The sequence below is a fragment of the Neopsephotus bourkii genome, unplaced genomic scaffold (genome assembly GCF_033783945.1).
Source record: "Neopsephotus bourkii isolate Nb327-2 ecotype Australia unplaced genomic scaffold, CSIRO-AGI_Nbou_v1 NB_272, whole genome shotgun sequence".
NCBI lineage: Eukaryota > Metazoa > Chordata > Aves > Psittaciformes > Psittacidae > Neopsephotus > Neopsephotus bourkii.
The window spans coordinates 21804221-21817205 of NW_026900781.1; the positions used below are offsets into that span (position 1 = coordinate 21804221).

A 12985-nucleotide genomic window follows, 5' to 3' on the forward strand; every position below is an offset into this window, starting at 1 on the left:
AAAGCTGGAGTCCTTCCCCTTATCTGTATCAGCTTTGTTTCCAAAGTATTCCCCTTTCCAAGCATCTTCCATGTCTTTGTTTTGAAAAACTATGTTGAAACATAATTTTTCAGTCACAGGTTTTAATACAGTCTATTTCTGACAGTGATCTTTGCTTGTCCAGAATTACCATCGAGAATTGCCTGGGCCAGGGCTTGTAAAGGTGAGACTCTACTGATAAGCATCTTCTACCTAACTTTAGTTTCTTCCTGCAGAGATGAACTCATCCCTAGCAGGTAGAGATTAACCCATCTGTATCAGACTTGAGAAATCAGAACAGAAATGGCAGGGAATTATGATTTAAAACAGGAACAATGATTTGCACTGCCTTTTCTTCTTTGGTTGTTTCTGTTTTGGTCAACAGAGCTGGTAACACTTATGATTTGTACACACCCTCCACCTTACATATGTTCTCTCTCAGGAACTTACCTCAAAAAACGTATCAATGTATTCTGAGACAATGTGCTCAGACTTTGGTTTGTTTTGGCAGTAAACTATGTACATGTGCAACCTTCTCTCCTAAAGGAACAAAGATACAGAGTGACACATTATCATCAAGAACAAAAACCATGCCAGATTGAAACGGAGTATTATTTTAAGAAGTGCAGCTGTTCAGAAGCAGCTACATATGCAGAAACTACAGATTTAAAACACATTTATTTGGGAATATCATTATGATTTTAGGAAGGCAACACAACTGAGAAATTGCCACAGTTATAAATACTCCCGAACAACAGGTGTTGAGAGATGATAGCTCAGAATGTCCCACAATAAAATTAAGTATGAAAATCGTTTTCTTCTAGCAAAAGCAATGGATGGAGCATTTGAAATACAATATTTTTTATTTAATTTTAATAATATGATTATTATTCTAATATATTAGAATAACGACCCCTTCCTGTTTAGCTGTACAGAGTAGTTAGGAGAAACCTCTCAAGTTTTGTATTTAGTATTAGCTGTCCTTACTGGAGTTTGAGTGGGGACTTAGGTAACATAGCCTGGAAATAGTGGCACTAGCATTTTTAAACTTTGGTTCTGTATTTTGTGCACGTGATTTTAACGCCAAAGCAATGAAGAAAAAGAGGGAGAGCATAACTTCAGCTTTTAAGATTCATTCTTGATTACTGACCTTACTGGTTAAGAAACAGACATGCCAGATGTGTCTATTACCTACCCTAAAATCTTTCTTGCTATTTTGCTAGGATTGGTTTATAGAATCATAGAATAGTTAGGGTTGGAAAGGACCTTAAAATCATCTAGTTCCAACCCCCCTGCCATGGGCAGGGATACCTCACACTAAACCAAGTCACACAGAAACCAGGTTTGCTGTTTGAGGCTTTGGTGCTCACAGACCTATGGAGTACTGACCAGTGAAAGACAAATGGAAAGCAAAAAAGGAAGAAGCAGATGGAGATTGAAAAGGACACAGAACATGGATTAAGAGCAGGAACTGAATTGTCATGTTCTAGCTGATAGTCAGGGTTTTGCTAGAGGATGTTGTAATAGCATCACGGCTTGCCTTTGCATCTGGAGTGGTAAGGGTGCCTTTCAAAGACAACTCAGTTGCAAATATACCAGGAGAAAGTAAACAGCAATCGAAACCAGGGAGAGCTACTTCCTTCAGGTTTACCATTTTACCAGTGCCAGAGTTCTCCCCTCTCCTTGTGCCTGTTTTTTAATAAACCCTCAGAAATGAAACAGCTCATTCTTCATCATTAGTCCTGGAATTAGGCTTCCAGTGTTACTGTTCAGTTAATATTTGGTTCTATGCTCTTCTGGTACCCTGGTATCGACTTCAAACACAGACCACAGGGAAAATCTGAAACCTATTAAATTTGCTTTAATCCAGTCTGTCTTCACTCTTTGTACACTTGTGCAAATGATCATATATAGCAGGCAAGCTTCTCTTCTAATCTCTAGCCTGATTTGGAGTACGTTGAGACCTCATCTCAAACAGATATTAAATTGTTTTTATACACAGAGACACCAAAATGATTGATTAGTGGCATGTCTGATATATTCTGAATTTTGATATCTAGGTTTTAGACAACTAGTTCACCTGATTCCCTTCCAAAGTGTTATAATATCTGCACGTATCACGTGGTCATTCTCTTTAATAAATAAATAAAAAGTGGAAAAACAGGGACTCGTATAAGCCTATAAAGGGTACTCTGTTTCACTAAAATTAAACATGAATTTCTGGCACTCCCAGTTCCTTCCCCAGGTGAAGAGGGAGGAATCTCACCCTCTACTGTGATGTTTGCACTTACATGCTTAACAAACAAGGATCCCAGTTTTTCTGGATCTTCAAGGCACTTCTCCAACTCTCCTAAAAAGAAGCTGAACATAAATAGAATAAGTACTTCTTTCTGATGGCACACACTATAGCAACAGGTAACTAATTGCAAGGTGAAGTGGTCTTACTGCAAGATCCACTTTGTGTCCCCTAGCAGCAGCTTTAGGTATTAATGTATGCCCAAAATGACAATGTTAATGGTGTCATATTTCAGTATAGATTTCCAAAGGAACACACTGATTCCATACCAAGATGAAAAAGTTTTGGTGTTTATGAATAGAATTCTTTAATTTCATGTATTGACTGAAACTTTTCTCCTTCCTAGTCAGAATGCCTGAGGTGCTCATATTGCTGTGCTAACCCCTAACAAATTCTTTAGGCTCTATTCTTCATGAAAACATTTTTGAAAACAAAGCCTCAAATAATGTACAAACTTCTACATAATCCATACTACAGATTCTCAATTGAGAATCTAATTCTCACTTGCTTTATATAAGCATCCTTGTTTAAAGCAAATCTTGAGACCTACAACTCAAAGCAGACCAACTGTATTTACCTTCTATCTGAATATTTCAGGGAAAAAAACCCTGATTTCTTAAAGTCAGTCTAGTATTTTTTAGGTAGAACTGTTCAGCAGATGGTTTCCAAGTTTATACGTACTCTCTGTGCCAGTCATAAATCTGGTGAATGTTTCCAAATACAATCTTGTCTTTGCCTTTCATGTCATCAGGTACGCCATCTTCCTTCATAAGTGCCATATAACCCTGCAACAGTCCAAAGAAATTCACTGTGAACATTTAACTTTTTAAAAAGCAAGTTACCTTTTAATCCCCCTTTTCCCAGAAGCTGTCCAAACTGCTCATGACACCAGCTTGCTTGGGATACAAAAACAAACCAAAAAAAATGTTTTCTAACACAGCATAGCATAGAGCAGAGACACAAAATATCACAAACTAGCTTGGGGTTGCCTACATGTCACTGCCCAGTGCTAGAAAGATCAATTCACCCTAGCTAATTTAGCCTGCCTGAACAGGCTCAAAGCATAGACAAAACTTCACCAGCCCCTCTTCTTGTCTGAAGCAGCTGCAATGTTTTGCCAGGGAAGGTTGTTACCAAGTCAATGTCAGAGCCACCAAACTGGCTTCTGCACTCTTTTGCTCAGTGTTTCTTATTTCAGTCATTCATACTAACCCTACATCAAAATGTGCTGAGAAAGAAAGCAGCTGCACTGCATACAGGACTGCACCTTATGGACTACTACTTGCGGTTTGAGCAAACTGAACACCAAAAAAATTTAACATCAATTCTATTCGCAAGCATTCTGGCTGCAATGAATTTCCTTTACATTCTGTTATATTCCCACCTTCTCTTATGCATATATAGTTGTCTCACTAGTTTGCAGAGTTTATGTTTTGATGTCTAGCATTTTTGCCAGGAATTATTTTGTTAGTTACAAAAATACATCTGTTCAGAGCCTTCTAATGCACCCTTTAAATACTATAAAGACTATCACAATGCCAATCTTCCTTTCCCTAAAACAGAGTTCATGAGTTGAACCTTGTTAGGCAGAAAATTTACTGTCATGCTCATTCTCTCTACCCTTACACGTGCATTTTGTTGGCAGCTGAAGATTGAAGGGAGATGTGTGATGTTACTTCATTTTTCAGAAGGAGAAACTAGGAAATCTAAAAGAAGCCTAGCAGCAGGAGAGGAAGCAAGTTTTCAAAATCCAGGATAGCTGTTCTGTTTTGAGCCTCAATGTTTTTATTTTACCTGTGCTAAATAAAACCATCTAGTCTAATATACCATGAGTCCAGAGGTAGTGATCTTAAATGACAAAGAACTATACTCCTTAGAAGAACAGTAAGGTGCACACAGTAACAGAAGAAAGAAGGGAATAAGTTTTGATGCAGTGTTCCTAATACATTAAAAGCCTCAAGAAGGAAAAACTCTGAATGCAAATATTCACATTTTCAGTTTCTTCCTGTTTTGTTTTGAGGGGAAAAAAAGAAAAAGTGAGGACCCAACTGGTCAGTACTACATTTAGAAAAAATAAAATCAACAGAATGAAAAACATCATACCTCAACTACATAACCCAGATCTCGAACATAATCTCGCTCTGTCTCCACTAATTCCTGTAAGACATAGCTACAATGGAAAGAAAATGGTGAATGCATGTCATTAAAAAAATGAAACAGATTCTTAAAGAGGATAAATGGCAACTTTTTACACATTTGCAGTCACATATGTGATAAGCAGAAGAGTTAATGCACATTCTTTCTAGGCAAGATGCTGCTTTAACTTTGGAACTGGAGCAGAATGGTTCTGTTTATCTAAAGTCAGATGTTTTCTTACATGTCATTAAAATTAAACATTTAAGTACTGTTTAAAATAAAATGCTATTATGTCTCTGGCCTGGAGAATCTTAAGTGTATGAAGTGTTATTTCTACCCACAGATTTAAATGATTTTGGAACCAGGCATGTTTTTGTTCTACTATGGTAACAGTTTACTACCACATAAAAAAAATTAAGGGTGTGGTGGAACAAAAAAAGGGGAATGACCAGCTTTTGGAAGCCAAATTGCTCTCTGAACATTTAAAGATCAGCATCTTCCTGAAGAAGACTGAGACTGACATGTGACAGAAGTCACAGGTATGATTAAAAATCACAGGAAATTGAAACTGCAACTAATGTTTGAGAAAAAAGTGTTTCTTTGCATAATATAACTTTATGCTTGACACCTAACACAAGTCTTACTGCTTTCAAGACTAACAGCTTCTGCTGCTAGCTCAAAATGGACATTTTTTAAATAGTTCTTTTCTCTCTTCAAAGCATTGTGAAAAATGAAGTGAAAACGTGGTCTTACTGTCGTCTTTTTAAGGAGCTGGATTTCCTTTCTTCCATCTCATCTATGGGTGATGAAGAGGAGAGAAGGGAGTTATCTGAAGGGTTGAAGGATGGACTGCTGCTGTCACCTTGATCTACCAACAAGGAGCTTGGACGGTCCTCCAGGGCCTGAGAAGGTGTTCAAGACAGACATCAAGACTGATTTATTTCCCCTTAGTTCACAAGACACATTTACATGAAGCTGTATATGGGAACCTACTTGAGATCAATTATTGTAATGTATCTTGGCAAAGGAGGTCTCAAGCTTCTAGGAAACCACACAACAGCTTGGCTTTCCATGACAGATAACCTGATCTTGTAGAAGCACATTTGAGCTATGTCAGTCTTTCTTTCACGAGAAAACAAGGCAGTTCAGTTGGTTTGCGCAGCAAGGGCTAAAAGTCATACTATCCTGTTCAACATGTACATACTTCTGTAGTGGAAACTACACAGATGCGTGCTTACTGCTAGGTATTAAATTGTATTTGTTATACTTCAGTTCTGGCATACTGAAGTTAGTTTCAATAATAAGTAGGGCATTTTTAAAGGAGACTATTTGGATCTTGCATTTTTTTAACACAACGGAAGTGGCATTCTTTGTCAGGTATTTTGTTTATCACATTAACTAACCAAAATACTGACTTAATGAAGAAAAGAGTTTCTACACTTTCAATGCTGAGTTTGAGCTTCATGACAGTCCAGATCCTAGGAAAGAGTCGTTATCTCTTCTGCCAGATACACTTTTTCCCTTGCATGGACTCCACGGATTTCTGTTTGTATAACAGATGGAGAAGCCACAGGATAAATAATATGAACAAGCTTCTATGAAGCATTTATTCGACTTGTTTAATTCAAGCCCATTATCTTGGGTTAAGCTACAATTATGTATCACATTTTCCTCACATGTGATACAGCCTTTAATGCAAGATACAGTTACTTCACCAGGGTGGGGTTCAGCTGTAAACTTTTTTTCTTTCTGTACAAAAAGTAAAATCCCAATAATGATATGACTGGCCCAAAAAACAGGGGAAGCTGATCCTTGGCTGTAACTGTGAAATGAGAACATCTCCAGCAGGGATGGTATGCATGGATCATTAAGTCATATCCACTTCTAGGCTGCCTGAAAGACATACAGACTGCCAATGTTCCCTTTTACAAACAACTGTGTTGAATTTCTACTAATACAGCATATATTTTCTGCTACTCTTCTCTCTCTCATTTATTACTATTCGCATCTCTACAAAACCATTTACCTATTCAATGAGTGCTTTCACAAAAGAGGGCGCACAAAACATAATCCCAGAAAATGACTTTTGAAACAGGCATCAAGATTTACAAGTCAAATGTATGTAGCTTTTCTTTGAATAGCAAGTAGGGACTTGAAGACACAACTTCTTTAAAGACATGCATCTGCCAGTTAGCCTCACCATTTTACTTTTGACGAGCTCTTCAATTGCACTGACTAGTTCTGCTGCACTGGGTGTCTCGGAGCTGGTTGGCCGCACCAATAATCGAGAAGATGTCTGTGTAATGACACAAAGGAAGAAGAATCCTGGAGTTAGCCTGGTCCTTGCTCAAGTATTAAGAGATTTCCTTCACTTCTCTGTCAGACAAAGTACCTGACAGTAACTGTCAGTGTAATGTAATACCAGGATCATTCATTTCAACTTGGGCAACTGGCACTGGAAATTTTAAGTAACCCCCAAAAGTTAAATGCTGGGATAAAAAATTCCTGTTCCTACATGCAATAGAAATCAAGGAAATATCCTTCATCTTCCTCATTATGATAATGCCTGACAAATAGCTACAAAAATTGCCTGAGCCAACCCAACGGACAACAGTTTGTTAACATTTTATTGCTTGTTAAACAAAACAACACCTGCAGAACAGTAACAGGAACCAAGACGACTCAAAATAAAGGAGAAAGCATCATTAAGCTAAGAAAAAATATACCAGTAACTCAGGGGCATTTACTTTTCTAAAGGAGCTTGGGTATATTGCCCAGAGGGGAAATTGAGCTCACCATTCCTTGTGCCATCCATTTTCCCCAATGGTATGTGTAGAGCACAGATGATCTCTGGCCTCACAAGCTATAAAATGCCAGCTTATAGATACAACTGAAGGTAAAAGGTGTTCACAGTAAAGGATTCTGGGAGAGGGCCATTAAATTCAGCCTCAGTAATTTGCAAACAGAGTTTGCATATTACATTTATTACTGAATAACTGGAAAGTAGAAACAGGGTGTAATATGAACCTGACTTCATATTACAGACAGCACAATGAACACCATGTAGCACAGGGTAAGCTGTCCTGCAAATGTTTCCAACAAACTCGACAAAGAAATGGCACATATAATGATTTAACACATGAGATTCTGCTCAAATCAAGCATGGGTGTAACAAGGTTCCCTGTAAGTCAATGCAACAACAACAAAAAATATGCAGGTTTTAGATAGTTTGTCTCATGTTCACCTTATTTGGAAAGGAAAACAGGGGTTGGGTAAGCAAAGAAAATACAGACAACTTTAAATGGAAAGATATGGGAACTGAGCCAAGGCAGAGACAGAACACAAGTCAACATAATGCTGCATCAGAGTTTACAAAAAGAGAAAACAAAAAAGCAAAAATAATTAGTTTCATATTAGCATAACTGATCTTGAGACTTTAATACTGCTTATCCAAAAATTAATGCAAACAACTTGTAAACTGCCATCAAATGTAAATCCATGAAGTGTGCAATGATTCTACTGAAGGCAAGAATGCATACTGTGCAGATGAGCTCTTAGGGGAGAAAATGGTTACATTATTTAGTGATATCAGACAACTCAGCATGACCTAGCACATGATGTTGCATGCACACCAAAACCTGAGCAATGCCACAGCCAGCCTATCTTTTAGGCAACTGCATAATCCTGACATCTGACTGTTGGCCAGCTTTTCCAAAGCTGTGCTTGTATGCCGGTTTTCACTTTGGATATGGAGCTCAGCTTAGCCTTACAAAACATTGGAAGTGTTGGAATCACACTCTGGTCAAGCTCCCTTCTCTCTGTTACTGCTCTAAGGGAGTATTATAGGGTGTGACTGCTGGTAAAACTTCAGGACTGGTTGCTTTTCAGTTCATGTGGTTATATCACATACTGTCTGAAAAAGAAGGAGCTGCTTAGATGAAGTCTGCCTGCTGAGCTTCCTAATGATGTGCTCTGGGAACAGAATACACCCACAAAATAAAGAAAGGTGGAGAGAGCAACTGAGCACACTCAGGTATAAGATGCTGCTGGGATCCACAGCAGGCTGGGCAGGCAGGGAGAAACCCAGCAAGCAGAGAGTTTCCAGCATGGAGCATAGACCAGGAGCGCTGAGAGGGAGAAATGTTTGCAGTGAGGCACAGATGGAAGCCAAACCTCTGAGGTCACGGAAAGGAGAAGACATTCCTTGGGATCCAGGGGAGCTGAGCAACCCAAGAAACCACGGAGCGTGGCAGGAATGTGAAGGATGACTCCACCCAGAAGGCAGACAACTGGGAATTTGTTTGCAAGCTTTTTATTAACCAGTAACTCCATCAGAAGAGCCAACTGATTTCTGCTGGGTAAAACTTTGCTCTGGCTTCTCACTTCTGTGTTCCAATAAAGCATTTGCTTTAGGTACTGCAAATTGGTGGTATGTCTTGGTGTGGGGACTTCTGGGAGGCATTCACAACCTCCCAGGATGCCACATGAGGGGACTTTTTTGCCTCCCACCATGCAGTAGGACAGGTATTACATAAAACCAGTGTATGACAGAAGCAGCATTATTTATATGTTTTGAAAAATTATGGTGTAATATTAACTTTACCAAATTTTATCTTCTGAGAAGTCTTGTCTAAGATGCAGTTTGAGCTACTTTATAAACTGTTTTTACTGCACAGAGTGCATGTTAACCTTTTAAGAAATTAAAGTCAAATTACTGGGCATTGAAAGCTACTCAAAAGACCCTTACTTCGTTAAGGGTCTAACCTTGCACCAGAAATACAAAAGTGAGCGGACACTAACTTACAAGCATATTCCTTCACATAACTGTTCTGCTGTGTAGAGAGACCTATATAAGCAAAATCCATTTTTATCTGAAGAACTTTATATAAGACTTGCATATCATTTTTCTTTAATAAGGGACATGCACAAATGGCAGCTCATCAGCAGGAACTGTAACATATTTTGACCAACATGATTTTTATCCTATTTCTCAGCCTCAGACTGAGATTATTATTTTGTAGTGATTAAAATATTCTCTCAGGTCTAGAAGGCTGGCCTGTTTCTGCTTTTGTTTCAGGAATACTTCCCAACATATTAAATCTTCAACTCCTATATTACACTTTTTCAATTCAGAAAACATGTAGGAATTAAATACACATAGAGCATGGGAACCAGCTGTTCTGATCCTACAAATGATAGCTGCAGGAATGAGTGGGATCCCCACTGAAAGGCAATGCTTTTAAAAGAAACAAAGGAACAGAAATAAATAAATCAGCCAAGGTTATCAACAACATCTGCATCACTAGAACAGCGAGTAACCAGCCACAAAATTCACTAACAGTATTCAGCGTTATAGACTACAAAGGTTACAAATTTTAAGCAGCAAAATGGGAAGTGATGTGTGCATTCACTGCACAAGTCCAGACTGTTTACACTCTAAAAACCTCTATTTCCAGGCTTGATATTCGTACCCTAAACATCTGATCCAGGTTGAAAATTGAAATAAACCATCTCAACATATGAATATCAAAACATTTAAGAAAAGCAGATCAAATGCAAGCAAGATTTCCTTCACACAGTTGCTACCTGCATCCAGAATTGCATTACCGATGCAGAATTTTTACCCTCAATTGAAATATGCTACTGTTTATAAAAACCAGCTGGATTATGTGCTGGTTTTGGCTGGGGTAGAGTTAAATTTCTTCATAGTAGCTAGTATGGGGCTATGGTTTGCATTTGTCCTGGAAACAGTATTGATAACACAGGGATGTTTCTGTTATTGCTAAGCAGTGCTTACACAGAGCCAAGGCTTTTCTGCTCCTCTCCCCCCCACACCAGCAAACAGGCTGGGGGTGCACAAGAATTTGGGAGGCAACACAGCCAGGAAAACAGACCTCAACTGACCAGTGGGATATCCCATACCATATGATGTGATGCTCAGCATATAAAGCTTAGGGAAGAGAAAGAAAGGGGAACACTCGCTGTGATGGCGTTTGTGTTCCCAAGTAACCATTACACATGATGGAGCCCTGCTTTCCTGGAGATGGCTGAACACCTGACTGAAAATGAGAAGCAGTGTATGACTCCTTGTTTTGCTTTGCTTGTGTGCGTGGCTTTTGCTTTACCTATTAAACTGTCTTTATCTCAACCCACCAGCTCTCTCACTTTTACTCTTCTCTCTCCCCTATCCCTGTGGGGCAGAAGAGTGAGTGAGTGGCTGTGTGGGGCTTGTTTGCTAGCTAATTGGGGTTGAACCGCAATAATTATTAGCCTTATTTGGATATTAACTTCTTAGTACACCTGTCTCTTAGGCACCCAAAAAAAGCAGTTTAAAAAAACCCAAGATGAAAAAGGAAATCTTACAGTTGATGTGAACAGCTCCTTCTGCTAAGGTATGTACATATTAATTTTTTTCCCCTTAACTGAGGTTATCCGAAAGAGTAGGGTTTGGTGAACAGCCTATGATCTAAAAAGGTTATGTATGGCCATTAATTTCTCCAGGTAAACTTTATTTGCACATAGAATTTTAACCTCAGTACCCAAAGGTATGATTATAAACCAATGACATTCTAATCATTAAATCTGGCATCAGTCGATCAGATGTAAACAGGCCTGCACACACGCAAAGCAGCTCGTTTCCACATTTAAAGTGCTCGTAGTAACAATTCCATGCTTGTGCAGAAAAAATAGAGAAGAATTTAATCCACGCTCTTTCCACAGGAGACCCTCTTAATGTCTGAAGTAGCCTAAGTGAGTCCTTCCATCTACCATAAAGCTGTATTACATACATTACAGAGGCATTTGGAAACAGAAGAAAGATTTGTGCAAAGGTTATCTCAACATGCAAGGCCTTCCCTGCTTCTCCCTCCTACCTTGTCATCCTGTGAGTCGGGCTGGAGAAGACTGTGTTGCTGAATTGCCATTGGAGGAGGAAGTGGCACAGCATCTGCTCCCTCTTCACCTTCCTCCTCTCCACAGCTCTGCATTCCTGAAGAGGATGACTTGGAGAGAGTGCCACTGCTCAGCCCCTCATTCCGGCCTCTCTATAAATAAAATCAAGACATTTGAGATCTGTTACCTCCTCAACAGCACAAAGCTTGTTATTACAAGCTTGTCTTGCACAAGTCTGTTCTGTAGATTCACCCCTCTGCCAACAAATCAAGATGATCTTACACACACAATGCTACTTCTCAACACACGGGGGGAAAAACAGATACCAAAGGTAGTTGTCAGTGTTTGGTAAAAGTAGACGGATTAAGATATTAAGAACAAGCCATTCAGCCTAAAATTTACTACAGGAAGGTGTCTGCTTTCCAAGTTCAGTTCTGTAAAGAGCCACATTCTTCTAACTTGGACAAGACTTCTAAAGGGTATTAAAAAACCCCATTACAACAGGAAGTATTTTGTCAATTACCCTTTTTGCCCCCTCCCCCTTAAAGTAGTCAGAGCAGACTGCTTGTATAACTTTTACAGTTGAGTTAAAAGACAGTCCTTCCAATTATACAAGGAACTATGACTTCAATTAGCCAAAGTTTAATGTAACTAATCTCACAGGATAATTCAACTATCTTTACAAGGAGACAGCATAGACGGTTAATGCTTTTTCCTGACTGTAAGGCAGAAAAGAAAAAAAGGCCTTAGGTTTTCCCTTACTCACAGAACTGCAGAGTAACGGGTACTTCCAAAACAACGCTACAACTGCATCACAGAGGGTCTCTTTCTGCAGCCTGACATTCAAGGACAGAAACCAATAATTCTTCCCAAACCTCATATCCCAATTTGCCATGCTGTCAAGTCTAGGATTTTCTTTCCCTACATTTACTGTGTAACTTCACTGATGTTTCACGATTGCAGCAATATATATAGGGAGTAAGAAAATAAAAAAGTACTAAACAATTAGCTGGGCATCTGAGACTGCAATGGTTTTGGTACGACAACTACCAAAACCATTAGTGAGATTCAAGCCTGGTAAAAGGGAGTAACTGTATAGCATGTAAGCGGCTGTGGCCTTGGCAGCAGTAAGGATGACATTCATTTCAGCCTCAAACACAGTTCTGTAACAGAAGAGAATCTGGCTCTGCCTGCAACTAACCAGAGGCGTGGTTTGCTCGTACATGAGTTCCAGGCTTAGAAGGATGGGCACATGCTTGTGGGAGGAAAAGAAACCTTCAGTAGATGTCCTTGATGACAATACATGGAATAGTTTACAATTTCCTTCCCTCCAGTGAAGACTGCCATGTTTACTACCTGGCCATTGGTAACTACCTTTTGATTTGAAGGGCCAGTAATTTTTCTGTGCTCTAACTCTTGCTCAAATGCTTAGCAGCTTTAAGCAGTTAAGCAGCTCTCCCTGTATTTTCCATGATTCATCAACAACAAAAGGAAAGGAAACACAGAATGACCTGATAAAACCCAGAACATGAAGCACCTTTACTTGCAAAGCTGCTTTCTTGAGTGGGGTAAGATGACAATGCCAAAGAACAACTTTTTGCTCTCCCAGTTCTCTTTTTCAACTAGAGATCCTTCTCCACAGAG

General features: G+C 39.1%; 1 protein-coding gene across 2 annotated transcripts in view; it reads right to left on the bottom strand.

The window, feature by feature from the left end:
* Positions 1–12985, bottom strand: part of TRIO (trio Rho guanine nucleotide exchange factor) — a 241115-nt gene that overhangs the window by 18325 nt on the left and 209805 nt on the right. For both annotated transcript variants that reach the window (XM_061346723.1, XM_061346724.1), the window contains exons 36-42: positions 11323–11493; positions 6651–6746; positions 5204–5352; positions 4418–4484; positions 2996–3099; positions 2310–2379; positions 469–558 (exon numbers count right to left, since the gene is read on the bottom strand). In XM_061346723.1, the coding sequence (XP_061202707.1) occupies positions 469–558; positions 2310–2379; positions 2996–3099; positions 4418–4484; positions 5204–5352; positions 6651–6746; positions 11323–11493 (747 nt within the window). The remainder of the gene's footprint in view (positions 1–468; positions 559–2309; positions 2380–2995; positions 3100–4417; positions 4485–5203; positions 5353–6650; positions 6747–11322; positions 11494–12985) is intronic.